Raw genomic sequence first — 19,138 nt, 5'->3', positions numbered from 1 at the left:
CCAACCTTTCCATAGATGTCAGCACTATGACTTGCTAAGTTCATACTTCATGTTCATCTGTCAATCAACCCACCTATAAAGTTGAGCGTCATGATTGATTGACTTGAAATTTCATGTTTATTTGTCTTCCAACCAACCTGTAAGTATCAATGTTATGACTAGCTGATTGAATATTTTATGTTTGTTTATCTGTCATCCAACCCATCTATAAATGTCAGCGCTCTGATTGCCTAAGTTGATTTTTAATGTTTATCTCCCATACAACCCACCTATAAATTTCAAAGTTATATCTGACTATATGAGTTGATATCTTCAACTTCTCTCCAACCTACCTCCTAAGGTCAGCTCAGTGGCAGCTTGAGCTGACTCCATGTTGTTGTAAATAAAACACTGATAAACACCTGCATCCTCTCGTACAACGTTATATATCTGCAGATGGTCCCAATTTACCGTGATTCGTTTATTAGAAACTGGTATTACAGAACTATCCTTCTTCCAGGTAACTGAATGGATAGGATATCCTCGCAACGTGCAGTTTATACCAGCAGGTCCTCCAAGACGTATTAGTTGGCGTACGGGGATGATTTCTGCACTTAGAGGGGCTACAAAATAAGAGTGATAAATGCATTAAAACTTTAGAAACTTAATAGCATATAAGCTGTTCTTAAAATTCCCAAAAATATATTTAATATTTTAGAAACCGTAAAATACACGCAAAAAATACATATTACATTGGTTAAATAAAACTAAATAAAAGTACAGTCACGTGACTATTAGTCTGCAATGAAGTGAAGAAGAACAAGTTTCTATTTCACTTGCAAAGGAGCAAAGGTTCATGGATCTGTTGGTACTTTTAACCCTGGGCGCGTTATAAGAGTGCGAATCTCACTTTTCGATTAGAGTAGCTTAACAGTTGACGGTAGGTACTGTTGACAAGTGGCCATTTCTCTAGTTTACCAGGTGAAACACTGCTACGCAAGTTCATGAGCTTGCCAGTCGTTTCATTAAATTACTTGAAACATGAATATAATTTTTTTGCATATTACGGAACTTAAAATTTAGAAGAGTTTATTTTGACGGTTTGATGACAAATTTTTTTACATTAATATTGAAAGAGACCTGCTGTAAAGAGTATGTTACGTACATTATGACGAAGAAAGCAAAGTGTATTTTATTCAGCGTATTGTTTCTGACGGTCATGAGTTCTGTTATCAAAACATCATATTATCTGTTCTTTAACAACATTTCATATGACAAAACTGATGGAGTGGGTATGAAAACAAAGATATGTCGTTTCTGATTAGTTGATTTCTTTGTACACATAACAGGAGTGGTTAGAATTATGACGAAACTTATTTTATCTGTAATATTCTAAATTTATTAATTGTTTCAGTAACAAGTATAATAGTGTAAAACGCAGAACGAATATTCAACAAAATAATCAATTTTCTTCTTCCATGTTTACATACATTAGCCCACAAGAAGAATAATACGTTGAATATAGAGGTCTCTTTAAAAATACACGTTCAGATTTTTTTCCCAATTACGATAGTTTAAAACTCGTAATTTTGTGTTTTGACGTTGTTATGTTTTCTTTTTACGATTTGAATAATTCCTAAGCTTAATAAACTTTTGAGAACTAGTTGTTGTGGTAAATACTTATTTGCACTAGAAGAAAATCTCTGAACAATTAAAATCCAGTGGATCAGTTGTAGTGACTTAAAAGTGTATATACATGTTGTGTATGAACATTAAACTACGTAAGTTTGTTCACAAGAGCTTATCCCGGAATTGAGGTAAGTTATTTGTACTGGAGAAAATCCCTAAACAATTAAATTGCAGTGTATTAGTTGTAGTAATTTAAACTTGTATATAGATATTGTAAATGAACATTAAACTACGTTTGTTCACAAGAGATTATCCAGGAATTTAGGTAAGTTATATCTTAAAACTTATATTTTTTTCGGGACTAAGGACGGAATATGGCCGCTGTGAACATTGTCAATGTATATCGTTGCTCTTTAAAACAACTTAGACCCACCGCTAGATGTCTCTAAACACATGTCAGCAAGCAAACGAAGTTTTTGTAAACCGATGTGAGAGAGCAAGTAATTTCTTGAATTGTACCTGGGATATATGCTCATAACGTAGGCTATTAAATTTATTTTAATATCTTAACTGAGGCTTGTTGTTTCACAGATTGAGACTTTACCTTAATCGGATTATGAATGTGTGATTTAAATACTGTTTTCGTTTTACATCTCATTGTTCATTGACTTCAACTGAACTTACTGCTGTAACTTACCATATACACGTAACTCCATACTGATTCGGTCCTCACCCAAAGTGTTATTGGCTATGCAAATATATGTTCCAGAGTCCTCTTTATTCAACTGATGAATAACTAACGAGCCGTCTAATTGAGTAATCCGTTGACCAACTGACACATGATAAGCTCCACCTACTTCTTCTTTTAACCAGTAGTAAATAGGGACTGGATGGCCTTGAGCAACACACGGCAATGCTACAATTTCTCCTTGTTTTGCTGTCAGACGAGACTTGGTGCTTTCTATCTTAGGCGGAGTTTCATGATGTAGCTCTATGAAATACAGTATTTTATCTAGTAAATACAAAGAAACGTGGACCTTTCTTTATGTAAATTCTAAAACATTAAAACAGAAACACAAACTTTATTTTCACGAAGTTGAAAAAAACCTAAACACAATCACTGGCTCTCTTCTTTATGAAGTTCGTGAAAAAAAACCAAAACAACACACTTTCTCTTCTTAAGAAGCTGTTAAAATAGTTAACCATTAACACCGGCTGTCTTCTTCCTGAAGCTTACAAACATTAAAACACACACACTCTCTTCTTATAAGTCTCCTCGTAAGGCCAGGTGGCTAAGGCACTCAACTCATAATCCGAGGGTCGTGGGTTCGATTCCCTATCACACCAAACATGCTCACCCTTTCAGCCGTGGGGGCGTTATAATGTGTCAGTCAAATTTTGAAGATTGTAAAACCTTAAGAAAATGAGTTCCTCTTCTCTTCTTCATGAAGTTGAAAACACATGTTTTGATTTGTTCTGCACGAAATTTATAAAATATTTAAACATGTTATTATTATTACTAATTAAACGAGTACTTGAGCATTAGATACTCAACCTTTTAACTTATTACATAAAATGGAAAAAGTCAATCAAGATTTAAATATTTTTATCTGCTTAAACTAGATACCTTTTATATTTCGCTAAAAAAGTACTGCAGTTCTCACTATCCTGAGCAGAAGAGATTAAGCTAAGTGTTTGTGTAATGTTAACAAAATACTGAAGTACGCAGTAACACTAGCAGTAGAGACAGAACTATGTGTTGGTGTATCTTATGACTATTACCACAATATTCTAGGTTTATAAATTTAAACTGATACTATTATATGCGTATATCAAAACCAGGGGTGTAGGTTACCGGAACAGCGATTTGGTACCTGAATTTGAAGCTGAATTCGAAAACTAATAATATTTATATAAAAAAAATTAGTTCGCTAGTATACATCCACTGGTCCAGCTCTCTAAGTTCACCCGTAACATGCTTTGCCACTCTCTCTCAGGAGCTGGCGTCAGGCACAGTGCTACCTCTCCGACTAATAAACAATTGTAAGATCGTTAAGGTTGTAATTATGTTTATCATACATTACATAGCTATTAAAAAAATTAAAGATCCATTTTATAATTATACGGTGTGTTTAAAACGTATTCATTTTTAAAAGGCTTATTATTTACATAATATACAACGAAGGCTGCATTTTTTTTGTTATCCGCATTGGCGGTACAGAAAAAGTGCAAATTTTTATAAAAGACAAAGTTGTTAACATTATACTACGGTACGAAATGTAGCAAGTTAATAAGATATTGGCTTTTCAAACTTATTTTAATGTCAGTGATTTTTATTTGGTACACGGTTCTTGCCACTGCTTTAGTTAAAGGAAGTTGAAGTACTTGTTTTCTCTCACTAATATATACGTATCAAATTTAGTACTAATGCAAGTAGACTCAGATAATTAGTCTTGCACATATCTTCTATATTTAAAATGCAGTCATAAATATGGAAATTAGGTATTAAATATGAGATCTTTACCCCGATGGTGATGCCATAAATCTGACAAATTTTGTTTTCGCTTCGACTTCATAAAATTTAGCATTACTCCAATGATCAAGTGGTTGCATAAACTTCGTAGACACAGCAAAAGATAAAAGGGGAATGGGATTTCTTAATGGTCAAAATAATTTCCGGTAAAAGAGATTTGAGTTTCTAATATTTTTTTTCTTTAATTGAATTGGTTACAGTAGTTTTGAAAGACTTGAAAATGGGCACAAACAACGTAATAGTGCCATCAAAGTGGTAGCTATGATGTCATGTAGAGTGCCATGTTAGCCGACTACTTCCGATTATCTCTTGGTAAGTACAAATAAAATCCTGACTGACTTTCGGATAAACAATAAGCAGTAATTAATGGACCGTGTTGTTATTTAAGAAACCAAAAAGCACCTATTATTTTTGTAGATATTCGTATTCGGGAATATTTTATACGTAAATGTTTAATTAATGTTTCACGCTTTGATCATTGTTACCTCGTGCTTTGGTTAATTCTAACTTTCGTTTATGCTTTTGCGTATAAAAAAATTAAAAATCTAATTTTATAGAATTAAATTAAATAATGCGCTATGCCAAAAAAAAAAAAAAAAAAAAAAGTAAAGTTTTATGTAAGACAGTAACTAACCCCCTTCCATCAACCGCACCCCAAGTAGCTCAGCGTCAATTCTGTAGGCTTAAAACCCTAAAAACAGGTTTTTCGATAACCGTGATGGATACAACCGGATTGCTCATGGTGAAATTTTGTACTTAGCAACAAACATGACAATGGTCGCTGAAGCAGTACATTATAATTCCTGTATATTTCCTTTCTTTTATATTTATATAGGGAAATTATTCATCTTGGGAAGTGCATCAGTAGTTAAATATGAAATTCCCTTAGGCCTAGCTAAAGAGCGAAGAAAATGTATTTTTAATAAACTTAACCCTATAGGTGTTGATTATAGTAAAAAACATCCAAACAGGCAATTAATATTTATCTAACTTAAAAACTGTTGAACTTTGTTAAAAACAACAAAACATCAAACGCTGAAACATTCCGTACTTTTTTAAAAGAAACACAATAAAAGGCAGTCAAACCCGAAAGAAACATCTCGCACTTTCTAGAAACTAACACAATAAAAATAAACACAAATTATCCCATATTTTCAAGAAGTATTTTTCTTTTACGTTTCGCGCAAAGCTACACAAGGGCTATCTGCGCTAGCCGTCCTTAATTTAGCAGTGTAAGACTAGAGGGAAGGCAGCTAGTCATCACCACCCTCAGCCAACTCTTGGGCTACTCTTTTACCAACGAATAGTGGGATTGACCGTCACATTATAACGCCCCAACGGTTGAAAGGGCCAACATGTGTGGTGCTACCGGGATTCGAACCCCGACTCTCAGATAAGGAGTCGAACGTCTTAACCCACCTGGCCATGCCGGGCTTTCTAGAAGTAGCAGAACAAAGCTATTCAAAAAATAAAAGAAAAAAATAAGTAACATAACGGTAAAGAAAGTAGTGAAAGGTTGAAACATCCCGCGCTTTTTACAAGTAGTACAACAAAAACAGTCGAAAGTTTAAACATCTTGTGTTTTCTTAGAGTTAATACCAGAAAAATAGCCAAACGCTTAAATAAGGCTTCCAAATCGTTGTTGCAACAAAGCACTCAATACTTTCTGGCTATGGGTGAAGTGTATGCCAAATCCAACCATTCTGCCAAACAAGAGTATCCAAAGATCTGGTGATGTGTGTTGTTAACTATTTGCTTTCTCTCTAGTTTGACCGGGCGTGTCCAGGTGGTTAGTGCGTTCGACTCGTAATCTGTGGGTCGCGGGTCCGAATCCCCTTCACAACAAAATGTTCGCCCTTTCAGCCTTGGGAGCATTATATGATGTGACAATCAATCCCACTATTCGTTGATAAAAGAACAGCCTAACACTTGGTGATGGATGGTGATGAGTAACTGCCTTTCTTCCAGTCTTATACTGCTAAGTTAGGAAGGGTTAGTGGGATTGACCGTCACATTATAACGTCCCACGGCTGAAAGGGCAAGCATGTTAGGTGCTACGGGAATTATAACCCGCGACCCTCAGATTATGAGTTCAACGCCTTAACCAACCTGATCATGCCGGGTCAGTTCAAACTTAGGGAAGACTACTTACATATATCTCTGTGTTTAGCTTTGCATGAAAAACTGCGAAGCAAATAAACACTATATTGTATTTCACGGTAAGTATTTCAATATACACATATATGTGTGTGTGTAAGTATATCAATATATGAACGTGGATGGAAATATGTTTTAGCGTATTTATTATTGTGCAATAAATCCGAATCCACCAGTTTTAACGGCTATTTTCTTAGAGTTAAATGAGGCGGAACAAAGATTGATGGTAATTACTTAAGAGTTTATATGTTCACTGTTTCTCTTAAGCAGGACAAGATAAACATACAGTTGAATGAAACAGAAAATAGCTAAACATTGATTTGATTTGTAGCTTTCAATAATAACAAATCTTTTCATACGAGGTAGTTGACAGAAAAAGGTAGGAAGATGTTTAAGAAAACAAAAATCTAAACAATTGCTAAAATTACAGATAAACGTTTCGGCTCAACTGCAGCAAATGGCATTTTCTGCAGAATCTCATAAATAACGAAATGTTGCTTTTGATCATTACAGCACACTTACAAACACACCCAGTGTCTGTTTTGTGCGTGATTTACACAAAAACACACTAATATATGTACACCTCCACATGTATAAATAATTAAATATAAAAAACTTTCTGAAGTACCCACGAAACTTATAGACTCCCAAACTAGCTTATAAATGTTACATGTTGAAAAAATAAAGTTTAAATCGTTTCCATAAGGAGAGTTAACAATTTATATTCTAAAAAAAAAATTGTTCTCACTAACGTCGTTGTAAAGTTGTTGGTTTATAACGCTAAAATTCGTGATTCAATACCTGAAGTGGACACGACGCAGATATCTCATTGACTACTAGCTCTGTGCGTATTAACAACATCGGATCCGGCATAGCCAGGTGAGTTAAGGCGTTCGACTTGTAATCTGAGGGTGTTCGAATCTCGGCCGCACCAAACACACGTGTGGGCGTTATAACGGGACGGTCAATCTCACTATTCGATGATCAAAGAGCACTCTAAGAGTTGGCGGTGGTTGGTAATGAATAGCTGCGTTCTCTCTAGTCTTACACTGCTAAATTAGGGACGGCTAATGCAGGTAGCCCTCGTGTAGCTTTGCACGAAATACAAAAAAAACATTAACAACATGAACAAATCTAAACATGTGAACTTTCCGTAACTATGAGAAGGAATATAACGGCCTTAATGTGAGCATTTTCTGCAGTTTTGCATTATATTTGAAACACTATTATGTGATACCACAAAACGATGAACTTAGTCATCCAATAAACATATTCATTTCGTGACTAATGATTGTTTTTCAATATGGGTATACTAAAAACATCTGAATGAAAGCTCTTTATATATTGCGTTTTAAGCGCCCAGTTTTATCAAAAAATTTCAAGTACAGTATGTGTTGGTCGAGTCATCCATGATATCAGAAAAAACATGGAGTGAAAAAACAACAACAAATCAATCACAGAAAAAACTACTCGAAAACTTAAGCACTTTGAAAGATATACCTTTCTACACCGGTAATGAAATGAATGAAGGAAGACCAACCATCTAAAATATGTTCAACAACCACAACTATATACAAAGAAATGGCTTAAGCACGGACAATCCAGTATCACCAGCTCTAGCCAATATTTTTATGACACACAAGCAATTAACACAGCATTACATCCACCACTATACTGGTGATATGTAGATGACACAGTTGCGGGATTCACATCTACAGAACACACACTTAATTTTTTCAATCGCATTAACTCTATAAATCCCAACATTAACTTCACATGTGAACAGGAAGAAAGCAATCAAATATCATTTCTTAACCTCAAAATTACAAGAACTGACACACAATTCAAAACAGAAATCCACTGAAAAATCATTCATACTGGACTATACATTCCTTGGGACTCAGCACATGAAACAAAACAAAAACTCAACATACTAAGAAACCAAATAAACACAACCATAAAACTATGCTCACCAGATAAAATTAACGATGAATTAGACAAAATAAAACAATACTTCATCAACATTAAGAAGTTTCCTCCACAAACCGTAGAAAACATTATACGCACACAAATAGACAAACAGCAAAATCAACTAACAAAAGTAAATATACCCCACGATTTAAAAAAAAAACGAAACCATATACTGCTGCATGCCTTATATTCCCGACATAAGCAGAAAAATAACCAACATTTGGCAAAAACTAGTAACAAAACTAAGGTCTATACTATGTAAAAACTACACTGACAAACACAACACAAACATTATTTATAAGATACAATGTGATAACTGCCACGACTTCTATATTTAAGAAACAAGTAGAAAAATGGAAACCAGATTAAAAAAACGCAATAAGTCACCTTCACATGTTTTCGAACACTGCAAATCAAATAAACACAACATAACCATAGAAAACACTCAAATACTAAATAAAGAAACAAACATAAAAAAAACGCAAAATTAGAGAAGCCTTACTTATACAACTACTCAAACCCAAGATAAACCAATACAAAGGAACATCTTTATACCTATATTAATAAATATAATCCATCACCTAAGTACGCCCTCTACATTCCTATACTCAATTACACAACTGCCTTCAAACATGTGGTCAGCTATCGGTCAGTTAACTCTTTCTTTCTTTATGAACCTAAAGATGACCGAAGAAGGTCGAAACGTTTTTCGCTCCTCTATATTGTACTTTTTCTACCCATACCAGCCGTTTCTACATATATAAATTTCATCTAAAATATAACCCATCCTACATTAGGAATGAACTGGATGAAGAAAAATCAACCATCTGAAAAATAGACCTTCCTTCACCAGGAATAAACTTGGTAAAGAAAGAGAGACCTTCCTATGTCAGGAATGAACAGGATGAAAGACAAATTTTCATATATTAGGAGTAGACTTCCTACATTGGATGTGAATTAGAAGAATGAATATCAACATCTGAAAGACAAACACCTACACCAGGAGTGAACTAAATACAAGACGATTAAGCAACTGAAAATACTCAGTTCAACTTTTATTTATTTGGAAAATGAAGATTTCAAATTGACTTTGTCCCTCGGTGGGATAATGGTAAGTTTATGGGCTTAAAATGTTAAAATACGAGGTATGATTCCTCATAGGAGACACAGCAGATAGCCCACTGTGGCTTTCCTCTAAAACAAACAAACAAATTGATAGTGAACTAAATTAATTAAGGCTGTAATATTAAACAAATAATGCTGATTTTTTTATTCCGTTGCTTTTTATCCAACGGGACAGAACAATCGTACAGAAGTGACAAATAAGTTTTAGTTCTTGCTCCCATTAAGCTGAGAAGTTAAAAGTAAAGAGAAATAAATTTCTCACTTATTTATTTATTTCTAGCTTTGTTTAAGATTGGCTGAGTGGCGATTGTTTCTGAGTCATCGCATGTATCTATCAAAGATAGACTTTGACGACCTCTAATGGCCTCCGGTTATCGGTGGAGAGTTAATCGTGAGAGATGACGAGAATTCTTTGTTTCTTTTGTGTCTGTGTTTTCTCTCCTTCGATAAGCGGTACTCAATCTCCCGCGGAGAGAGATTGACTCACAAGGATTTTGCTGTCCTGTTAAATCTGTCCTAAACAATTGAACAGTTTCCTCTTTTCTGATTGCTAAATAAAATGTCGAATATCATGCATTGTCGTAGTTTTCATTTACTATTGTTGGTTAAATGTTTGGGTGAACGACGATTCAGTGCTTTGTGTGCTGTCTTACTTTATAGGTTTAAATTTTGGTTTTTCTTCTGAGCTCATTTAGAACTGAAAAATATGAAGTTTTTCCGGGTTAATTCGTGCTAGTTGCAACCTTAATGTCTTAAAGTTCATATTGTGATATAAGATATATAAGCTACTTATTGTGATATACTAAAGTTAATACTATGAAATGAAATATTCAAAATATTTTTGTTATATTAAAACAACGTTTACATTGACGTGAGTCATATAAGCTAATTCTTGTTTTATAATAAAACAAAGTTAGAACTGTGACATATCAAAATATTCTTATGTTACTTTAAACAAAATGTGACATGTCACATGAGCTGTAAACCACATCTTGTTTTACACTAAAACAAATGTTTTATTGGAACATGAGCCGGACAAAGCTATTGTGGCAACGTATTTTGATATACAAAACATTAGTATATACATATATACACACACATATATATCTTATATGATAGTGTCAACGTTATTTTAATATAACACAATAACTGATTTGTATGGCCAAACATGCTCGCCCTTTCAGCCGTGGGAGAGTTATAATGTGACAGTAAATCCCTCTCTTCGTTGGTAAAAGAGTAGCCCAAGATGTGGCGGTGGGTGGTGATGACTAGCTGCCTTCCTTCTAGTCTTACACTGCTAAATTAGGGACGGCTAGCGCAGATAGCCCTCGTGTAGCTTTGCGCGAAATTAAAAAACAAACAAATACTGTAGCTTAACTCTTATTACTACTTACTTCCTGTGTTTTATAAACATTTGAAAACTTCACAGGAAATTTACAGATAACATCAGGTATTGCAGAAACACTAAGTTGAGACTGTAACAGGAACCTTATTGACTACTTCTTGTGTAGTAAGTAAAGTGTATGTTTAACAAGAATATCTTGACAAGGGTAGATAAACAACCTTTGGTAAAAAGAAGATAAATGTAACTTGGATTGATTAATTATTAATTAGAGGTAAAATATAACTGATCTTGAATATGTTACAATAAATTTTTTCACAAACTTTTTTATAGTAAATATATATGAAAAATCTTTCATATATACTTATTAGCTATTTAATAAGTGGGTCTATAAAGTAAAAAAGTAGATCTCTACGACGTGTTTCTTAAGTACCAGAATATAAACGGTTGTTAAATGTTGAAACACATTCTGAATCATTGTTCAAGTCTGGACATGTCCTATTAAGAACATTTGAATATATATTACCAAAGTAATATTTCTGAGTTAAATGATTGTGTTAGTTATCAAAGTGCATATAAAGAAGGGGGAGATCTACTTTAAATCTGGCAGATTAGTAACCTGTTCATCAGGATTCAAACTCCCCATACCGCATGAATACAAGATGTGAATTCTTTCTGTGTTGTGTTCAGAACTTACTAAATACATGATTATCGTTGCACATTTCTGCCTATTCTAGATCTTATGTGGAATTTTTTATTTTCTTCTTCTTTCTCATCTGCATCGAAGACTAGAAGAATAGACGAAATATTAATGAAGGCTTGAGATTTTCTAGGCTAAAAATTCCCGCCTCAAATTATCGTATGGATTCAGCTGTGACTGTTCGTTTCAAATAATTTTCTGTTTCTATCTCGAAAGTTAGCAAACAAAAGTTATCTATTTATTGAATAATATTTCACTTCATGTTATGATATAGGTTATTGTTACTGTTTTGCTGATTTGACGAATTAAAACGAATTAAAAGTGATCGAATATATGATAGTGCATTAACCCTAATTATCGAATTGAGGAAAACAAGATAATTGCCTGTTTCACAAATATTTGGCCTGGCATGGCCAGGTGGTTAAGGCGCTCGACTTGTAATTCGAGGGTTGCGGGTTTGAATCCCCGTCACACCAAAGACCTCGCCCTTTCAGGCGTGGAGGTGTTATTATGTGATGATCAATTCCACTATTCCCACTACTCTTTTGAGTAGCCCAAAAGTTGGAGACGGGTTGTGATGACTTCCCTCTCGCCTTACACTGCTAAATTAGGAACGGCTAGCGCAGATAGCCCTCGTGTAGCTTTACGCGAAATTCAAAACAAAAACAAACCCCAAATATTTAATCCATTAGTAGCATGTTTTTTGCGGGTGCAGATAAAAATAGATTCTAAACAGGTTTAAATATGTTTAACAAAAGATCCGGTTTGGAATCTTGATATTCACCTTGAAACAGTTGAACAGAAACTTAAGTTTAGTTATGAGATTTGTATGTTTAGATCATTCAGGAAATCCTAAAAACATTTTGATATCCTCATCACTTATCAGTATTTTCTGTCGTAATTCCAACAACGTCAGGCAGCTTTAGAGACTTAGGTTAGTCTTATTTGGAGTTTGATGCTTACAAGTTTGATAAATTATATTTTCCATATAACCTTAGTCAGCGATATTAGACATGATTTTAGAAATATTCTAATTCAACACAAAATTTGTTGCCACTCCTTAAAAATATTTGTCAAAAAAAACAACTTCAAAACTTACAGTAAAGAGCTAAACAGTCTGGATGGAAATCTTAGAATAAATAGAGTTAAAAACGAATCTTGACATAGTTCTGACTGACGAAAATAATTCAGTTACTTCGCTTACCTCAAATGAATGCCAAAGTTCCAACCGATTCTATGGTTGAAACCAGGGTGTAACTAAACATTTAAGTCAAAATGGTCGTCAAAAGTGCTCAGGGTCAGACCTCCGATGGGGACAAACAGTCTGTACGTTGTTGTTTTAGATCTGTTACTTTGTAGTTATTAGTATATAGAAATAATGACTACTAATTAAAAGTCAAGCAGTCGGATTAATGGAGAAACGTAAAAAAAATGTAAAATGGTTAGTTTGAAGTGCCATCGAAACTTAACTGAATAATAAAACAGTGCGCGTGACAGTTGTCCAAAATGTAATTAATACGTTTCAGAATATTTCAACATGAGATCTGTAAAACGACGGTGCCTATTTACAAAAATATTTAAACAAAAATTGTAACTTCAAAATTCCAGCCAGTTGATAGATCAGTTCTGCCAACACCGGTGAGAATAAATATACATACTTTTTTCATAAACTGTTTCAGTATGTACTTGACGACGTCTTTAGTGGAGATAACCAGCATTTGTGAAAAGTAAAATTATTTTTGTTTTCCTTATTTAAGTAATTATGGATTATCATCAAGTATCGACGGTTTCAAATATTGGTTATACTAACCCTAATTTCTTAAAACTGGCTTATAACGTGGAATTATATAAACTACTATAAATTCGAAAATATTAAAATATGAGTTAATTTTAATAGTCTGAAGAATAAATTATATTATTAATGTGAAAAATATCAATACAATATGTTCTTGCGAAAGCACATATGAGGAAAATAACTGTAACATAATCGATAGAAATTAGCAGATAAAAAATAAACTTAAATTCTTTAGATTTATAATTGTTATAGTTACGCAATTTGTTTAAGGTCCCTTATTTTTCTCTTCTTCTTTGTCACGCCTTTTCGAGTTTCAATCGATCACAAGTTGTGTTAGAATGTGACTGGAAATACGACCCCGCACTCTCCTAAAAGCTAAACACAAACGAAAAACAAGGATTACACTTTTATGACCGATCTCTTCTCCTTTCCTCCTTTACTTCATTTGTCTTCTTCATCACACCTCGAGACAAGCTCATTTCTCCTGTTGTCTTTTAGGTAGTGAGAAAGAAAAGTCTTCGGCTGACTGTTGAAGGGTTTGGTGTGGAATTCTCAATGAGACAAACCTAATTCTTCTTTATATATAGGCACTCAAGGTATGAACTTCTTTTGGAAATATCTTGAGAATATTTGTAATTCTTAAAAAAGTATTAAGTTTCGGAGAAAAATGATGCAAGAAAAATAAAACATGGCAAACGTGATTTTGTAACTTAATCTGTGAGTAAAATGAACTAGTGCCAAGCCAAAGACCATCAACACCTAATGTGGAACGAAAAGTGATTGAATATAATCTAACTAACACCGTTTTTGTACGTTAAACCATCTTTCAATGCTGAAAAAAATGTTTAATATAAGTTTCACATCACAAAGTTTTCACCAAGATGGTAGATTCCTTCGTTTCAGATATTTGAGCAAAATTATATGATGGCTATCGGTGATGAACTTTCCCGATTTCGATATGTTAGATTAGAGGGAGCTAGCTGATCAACACCAATCTCTACCAGTTCTTGGGATTTGACCATTACTTTTATAATGTATCACTAACTCCACAGTGTTGAGAACATTATATTTCGACAATAACGAGAAGTGAACCGTAGATCTTTGGATTAACAGATCAGGACAGTTATCACTAAGGCCACGCCCGGCCCAAGAGGATAAGAGAAAGTATTGCTTTCTTAACTACAGTGATTAAATATATTTTATTTGAAATGTAATTAGAAACATGTTAATTTTGTTTTCAAAATGTAAGTTAAATATGTTATTAAACACCTAGTTACTGAATTCAAGGTTGTTAGGTGGCATCAACGTTTTTGATAAACAATGTTTGTTTGTTTTTTGAATTTCGCGCAAAGCTACTTGAGGGCTATCTGTCCCAAATTTAGCATAGAGAGAAGGGTCTTGGGCTACTCTTTTACCAACGAATAGTGGGATTGATCGTAACATTATAACCCCCCACGGCTGGGAGGGCGAGTATGTTTAGCGCGACGCGGGCGCGAACCCGAGACCCTCGGATTACGAGTCGAATGCCTTAACACACTTGGCCATTCCGGGTCTTGATAAACAATACTTCTCATTTATCTTCAACAGATCAATAACAAATATTTAAGTTAATATTTGTAATAGTTCCTAAACTCAGTATTAGAGCTGGATGATCAGCGGTATTTAGTAATTGGTTGCATTGCAGCAATCGATTTGGTATCAACAAACAAACAAACACATATTCAGCAGTTCAAAGTGAATAATAGTGGCAAATAATTTTTGTAACGTTTCCTTATGAAATACTGACTGGACAAATTTGGTTGCAGTATCGTTATTACTCTGGTACACAGAATAATCATGAATAGAAATCTTAATTTTAATTAGCTGGTTATTTAATTAACTGATTGTTGAAGTAATCGAAATCGCTAATTTCAGTTAATTAATTTAATCATTGTTCTTAGATGGTTTATTAAGTTACCCAGCTCTAATATAATAGTTGATTTCATTTCCAAGAATCAAAACAGACAAACTATTATAATAGTATCAATATTTTGAACTTCAGCTACTGAAATTTTGGAAGTTACATTTGTCACTTGTAAGTCATTTTCAATTTGAAACAGTAAAAGTTTACTAATTCAATACGAGGAAATAAAACGGCGACTTTTTGGAACAAGTTGCATCAATATTGTTACGCTTTCCAAAAAAGTCTACTATTTTGAATTAAGCACAAAACCACACAATGGCCTATCTGTGTTCTGCCCACCACGGGTATCGAAACCTGGTTTCTAGTGGTGGGAGATCGCAGATATGCCGCTGTGCCCCTGGGGAACTAATTGTCTCGTCGAGAACATTTTAAAGTGTCGTAAAAATAATTATAAATAAAACTTGCTTCAAAATGAATCACACACCCACTCCAGTAAACAAAAGTTGCAACATGTAATATAATAATAATAATTAATGGATAGTTGAATAAAAAACGTCGAAGTAGTTTTTTTATTATCACACAGAATTCTGCTTCATTAGAATTGGATATAACGGTATGACGTTATTGTTGAAATCAAACAGTGTTGCTATTAAAACTTACCTTTCGATACACACCATTACCAAACCGTGGAGTTTTCTTAAGTATTTAATAAGTAGAATTACATTTGTTCCAGCTCTTGTAATTTATTGTAAAATATGATAAAATATTCTTCAACATTTTAATGAATAAAATATTATTCTTCCACTCTCAAATTTACCTCTAACAGTAAGTCGTCCCGAGGTGTCGCTAGTAATTACCTCTCCAACAAGTCGGTTTCTTGCTTGACAAGAATATTTTCGGTAAGAATAACTCATATCCACGCTTCTAATGTGCAGCTCACCAGTTGGAAACATGACGTAGCGTCCACTCGGGCCTAGTGATTTATTAGAGGAAGTAATTACGTTAGATAACTCGTAAAGAAAACAATTTGGACACTAGTGTTATAAAACAGTACTTACTTGGGTCTAGAGAGATTAGAGGACTAGAAATGAAAAAAATAAAATAAGAAAAGGTCATTAAAATTTATCTCTGCGCAGATGTGATCAGATAATATTCACTTAAAACCTATATTAAACTAGATTGGACAGACAAAGAGAAAACTAATGCAAAGATATAAACTATCGGCAGTGAGAAGCTGTTCAGACAACATGACGTCACGTATTACATTGTCCAGTGAAATCGAGAGTCAAGTTATGTGATACAAGAAAATGTTATGGAAAAGTTGCACTGAAGTTTAGAGAGACTGTATATACAGTACTACTCTGATAACGTAGTGCCTACTGAAACTAAAAGAGACCAGAGCCATAACAACAACACAAAAAAAGACATTTCTTAAAATATCTATCTACTACACATAGGCTTCAGGGTACATGATTTTGTAAATAACATACTAATGTTATACCATTATACGCTTAAAGATAAACAAGTTTTTACATGGCTTCCACTGTTATCTGATGGACACTTTGTTTACATGGATAATGGATCAACCTATGTTTAGTTTAAACGTACTTCCGAAACATAACGGAGATCACTTTGTAAAATGTACGGTTTCACGTAAGACCTCCTGACCTTTATAAAAGACTAAACGAACGACGCCATTTCTCTTTTGTTTTATAATAACATTTTTTTCGTATTCCGCTTACTTAACGAATTACAAAAGACGACTCTGTTTCAGATTTGTGAATCACGTGATCTATTGCTACTTGGAATATACTAGAATATTCTCGTTAATTAGCCTAAAGCAAACTTTTTGTTTTACATTTCGTTTGCTTTTCTAAATTTCAACGCAAATTGCATTGCATGTATTCATAATACGTAAAACGTAATTCATTAAAATACATTTACTATATTCGTCTAGTTTTATGGATAAATTATAAGCGAATTAACACGAAATAAGCACTTCTTTATACCTTCAGACTTGAGAAAACAAAATCATATACTACCAGAACTACAGTCACTGATCATGAATAGTTTTAGTTTCTTCTGACGATTGGCGCTAGACAAAAATACTGGTCTTTCTCTGGAAGGCAGAAACGTATCAAAATGAGAATAAAAGCATGAAGTTGAATTCATATAAAAATATACTAAATCGGTAATAAAAATTATATTTACTAAAACCAAAATCACGACTTAATTTAGCTTAAAAGGGAAAACGTTCCCCGGTGGGACAGCGGTAAGTCTACGGACTTACAATGTTAAAAAGGGTTCATTTCCCACTGTTGATACTGCAGATAATCTAATGTGGTTGTATTGTACAAAAAAAAAAGACATAAAGTGAAATAATTCTCTAAATTTCAGTTTGATGTTTAGCTATAAAACACATTAATATTATGGTCACTAGTTTTATAATGTACTCTTTTCAACAGCTGCTATTGCGGAACGTAAAGTTTAAATGTTTTGTATCAAATCACAACAACTATCTGGGAGAAGTTTCAACAAAGACGCAGCTGTAATGTAACAGGATAAGTTTTGAATGTATATATAAAAAAGGCGTGTTTTCACCTCCATTTATACAAGAAAGCTTTTCCAGAGCGGTAGTGATGTATTTAAATAGACTAACAGATTACGTTTTTGTGTACACATAAATATATACTAATAACATCAGTCGTCTAGATCAAGTTAAAAAGACATGTATAAAGTATTCTTTTTTGCATGTAATGATAGCATTACTCCAAAGCGTTGCTAGCTTTTAACGTCATCTTGTTGTATTCATACGTTGTTTTAATTTGATAAGCATTCTTTTTGAATAAATAGTTAATCTTCAAAAAACGGTTACAAATCTCTAAAGAGTATGGTCGTATTGATTTCTTACAGTAAGGCAAAAGAAGTAATAAACTAAAGCAGAAACATCTACTACACGTAATTCAGGCGTAACAAACAGACAAAAAACAGATAGACACGAAATGTTGTAACTGGAAACCACCGTGTTTAGAAACTTAAATGTTGAGGAAGAGTTTGTACATTACTTATTTATGAATTTTAACGCCAGACGACCACTTAAAAATAATCTTTGCATCAGAATGGAAAAAGCAAATAAATAGCTCACTTATGCATAATGTGATCAGATTTGTTAAATAAATAACATTGAAAGTGATCAAATAAACAATGTATGCATTTGTTTATATAAAAGTCACGTTTTAATAATTTATATGAATATATATTAGATGTTTTGAAGTAGCCTTAATTAAGTGGCTATCTAATGTAAAAAGCAAATAAGATTTCAATATATAAAAGTTCATTTCTTACTCATCACACTTGAAGGCTGAATAACGGTTCCAGTCGGCTTCTCAGTCCATGATGTTACAGTAACGAAATCTCTCATGTGGTTAGGAATATGGCAGTGTAAGACCGCTGTGTTTCCAACGGTAGTAAATATGTCATGGACGTCGATCGAGTAAAGCTGATTAACAACTGTTTAAACAACAATAAAAAAAGCAACAATAAACTTAGGCAATCCTGACTAGAAAGTAAACTGAAAAGTGAGGTGAGAAATCAGTAAAAATATTTGACCTCACAAGGATTACTTTTATATTCATATGTAAGGACCAACTCTAAGAAGAGTTATCTAGTTTATTATCACTCTTGTAAAGATTTTAAAGATTCTAATGTAACCATCAAACTGACTTCTTTAAAAAGGATCACGCATGGCCAAGCGATTTGCATGCCCGAACTGTGAATCCAAGGGTTCTTAGTTGTTATAGCAACAACGCGTTCGATACGTTTGTTAGATCCTACTTTTCAGACAGACAAGAGTTGTCCCATAGTAGGCAACGGGTGCTGTTAACTTGTTGCCTGTCATTGAGTTTATTAATTAAAAATTAGTGATATGGGTAACCGTTTGCGTAACTTTTCGCTAAAAATTCAAAAATAAACAAAGTTCTTAGAATAGTTCGTTACTTTCAAAC

At 33.6% G+C, this 19,138-nt stretch overlaps 1 protein-coding gene across 1 annotated transcript in view; it reads right to left on the bottom strand.

The window, feature by feature from the left end:
• LOC143249545 (cell adhesion molecule Dscam1-like) overlaps positions 1-19,138 on the bottom strand; it is a 117,796-nt gene that overhangs the window by 64,825 nt on the left and 33,833 nt on the right. The window contains exons 3-6 of the mRNA XM_076499571.1: positions 18,480-18,644; positions 15,952-16,107; positions 2,306-2,599; positions 333-602 (exon numbers count right to left, since the gene is read on the bottom strand). Coding sequence (XP_076355686.1) covers positions 333-602; positions 2,306-2,599; positions 15,952-16,107; positions 18,480-18,644 — 885 coding nt within the window. The remainder of the gene's footprint in view (positions 1-332; positions 603-2,305; positions 2,600-15,951; positions 16,108-18,479; positions 18,645-19,138) is intronic.

Source organism: Tachypleus tridentatus, chromosome 4 (assembly GCF_004210375.1).
Source record: "Tachypleus tridentatus isolate NWPU-2018 chromosome 4, ASM421037v1, whole genome shotgun sequence".
Taxonomy (NCBI): Eukaryota; Metazoa; Arthropoda; class Merostomata; order Xiphosura; family Limulidae; genus Tachypleus; species Tachypleus tridentatus.
The sequence above is the reverse complement of the archived record's forward strand: the minus strand, read 5'-3'. Positions and strand labels throughout refer to the sequence as shown.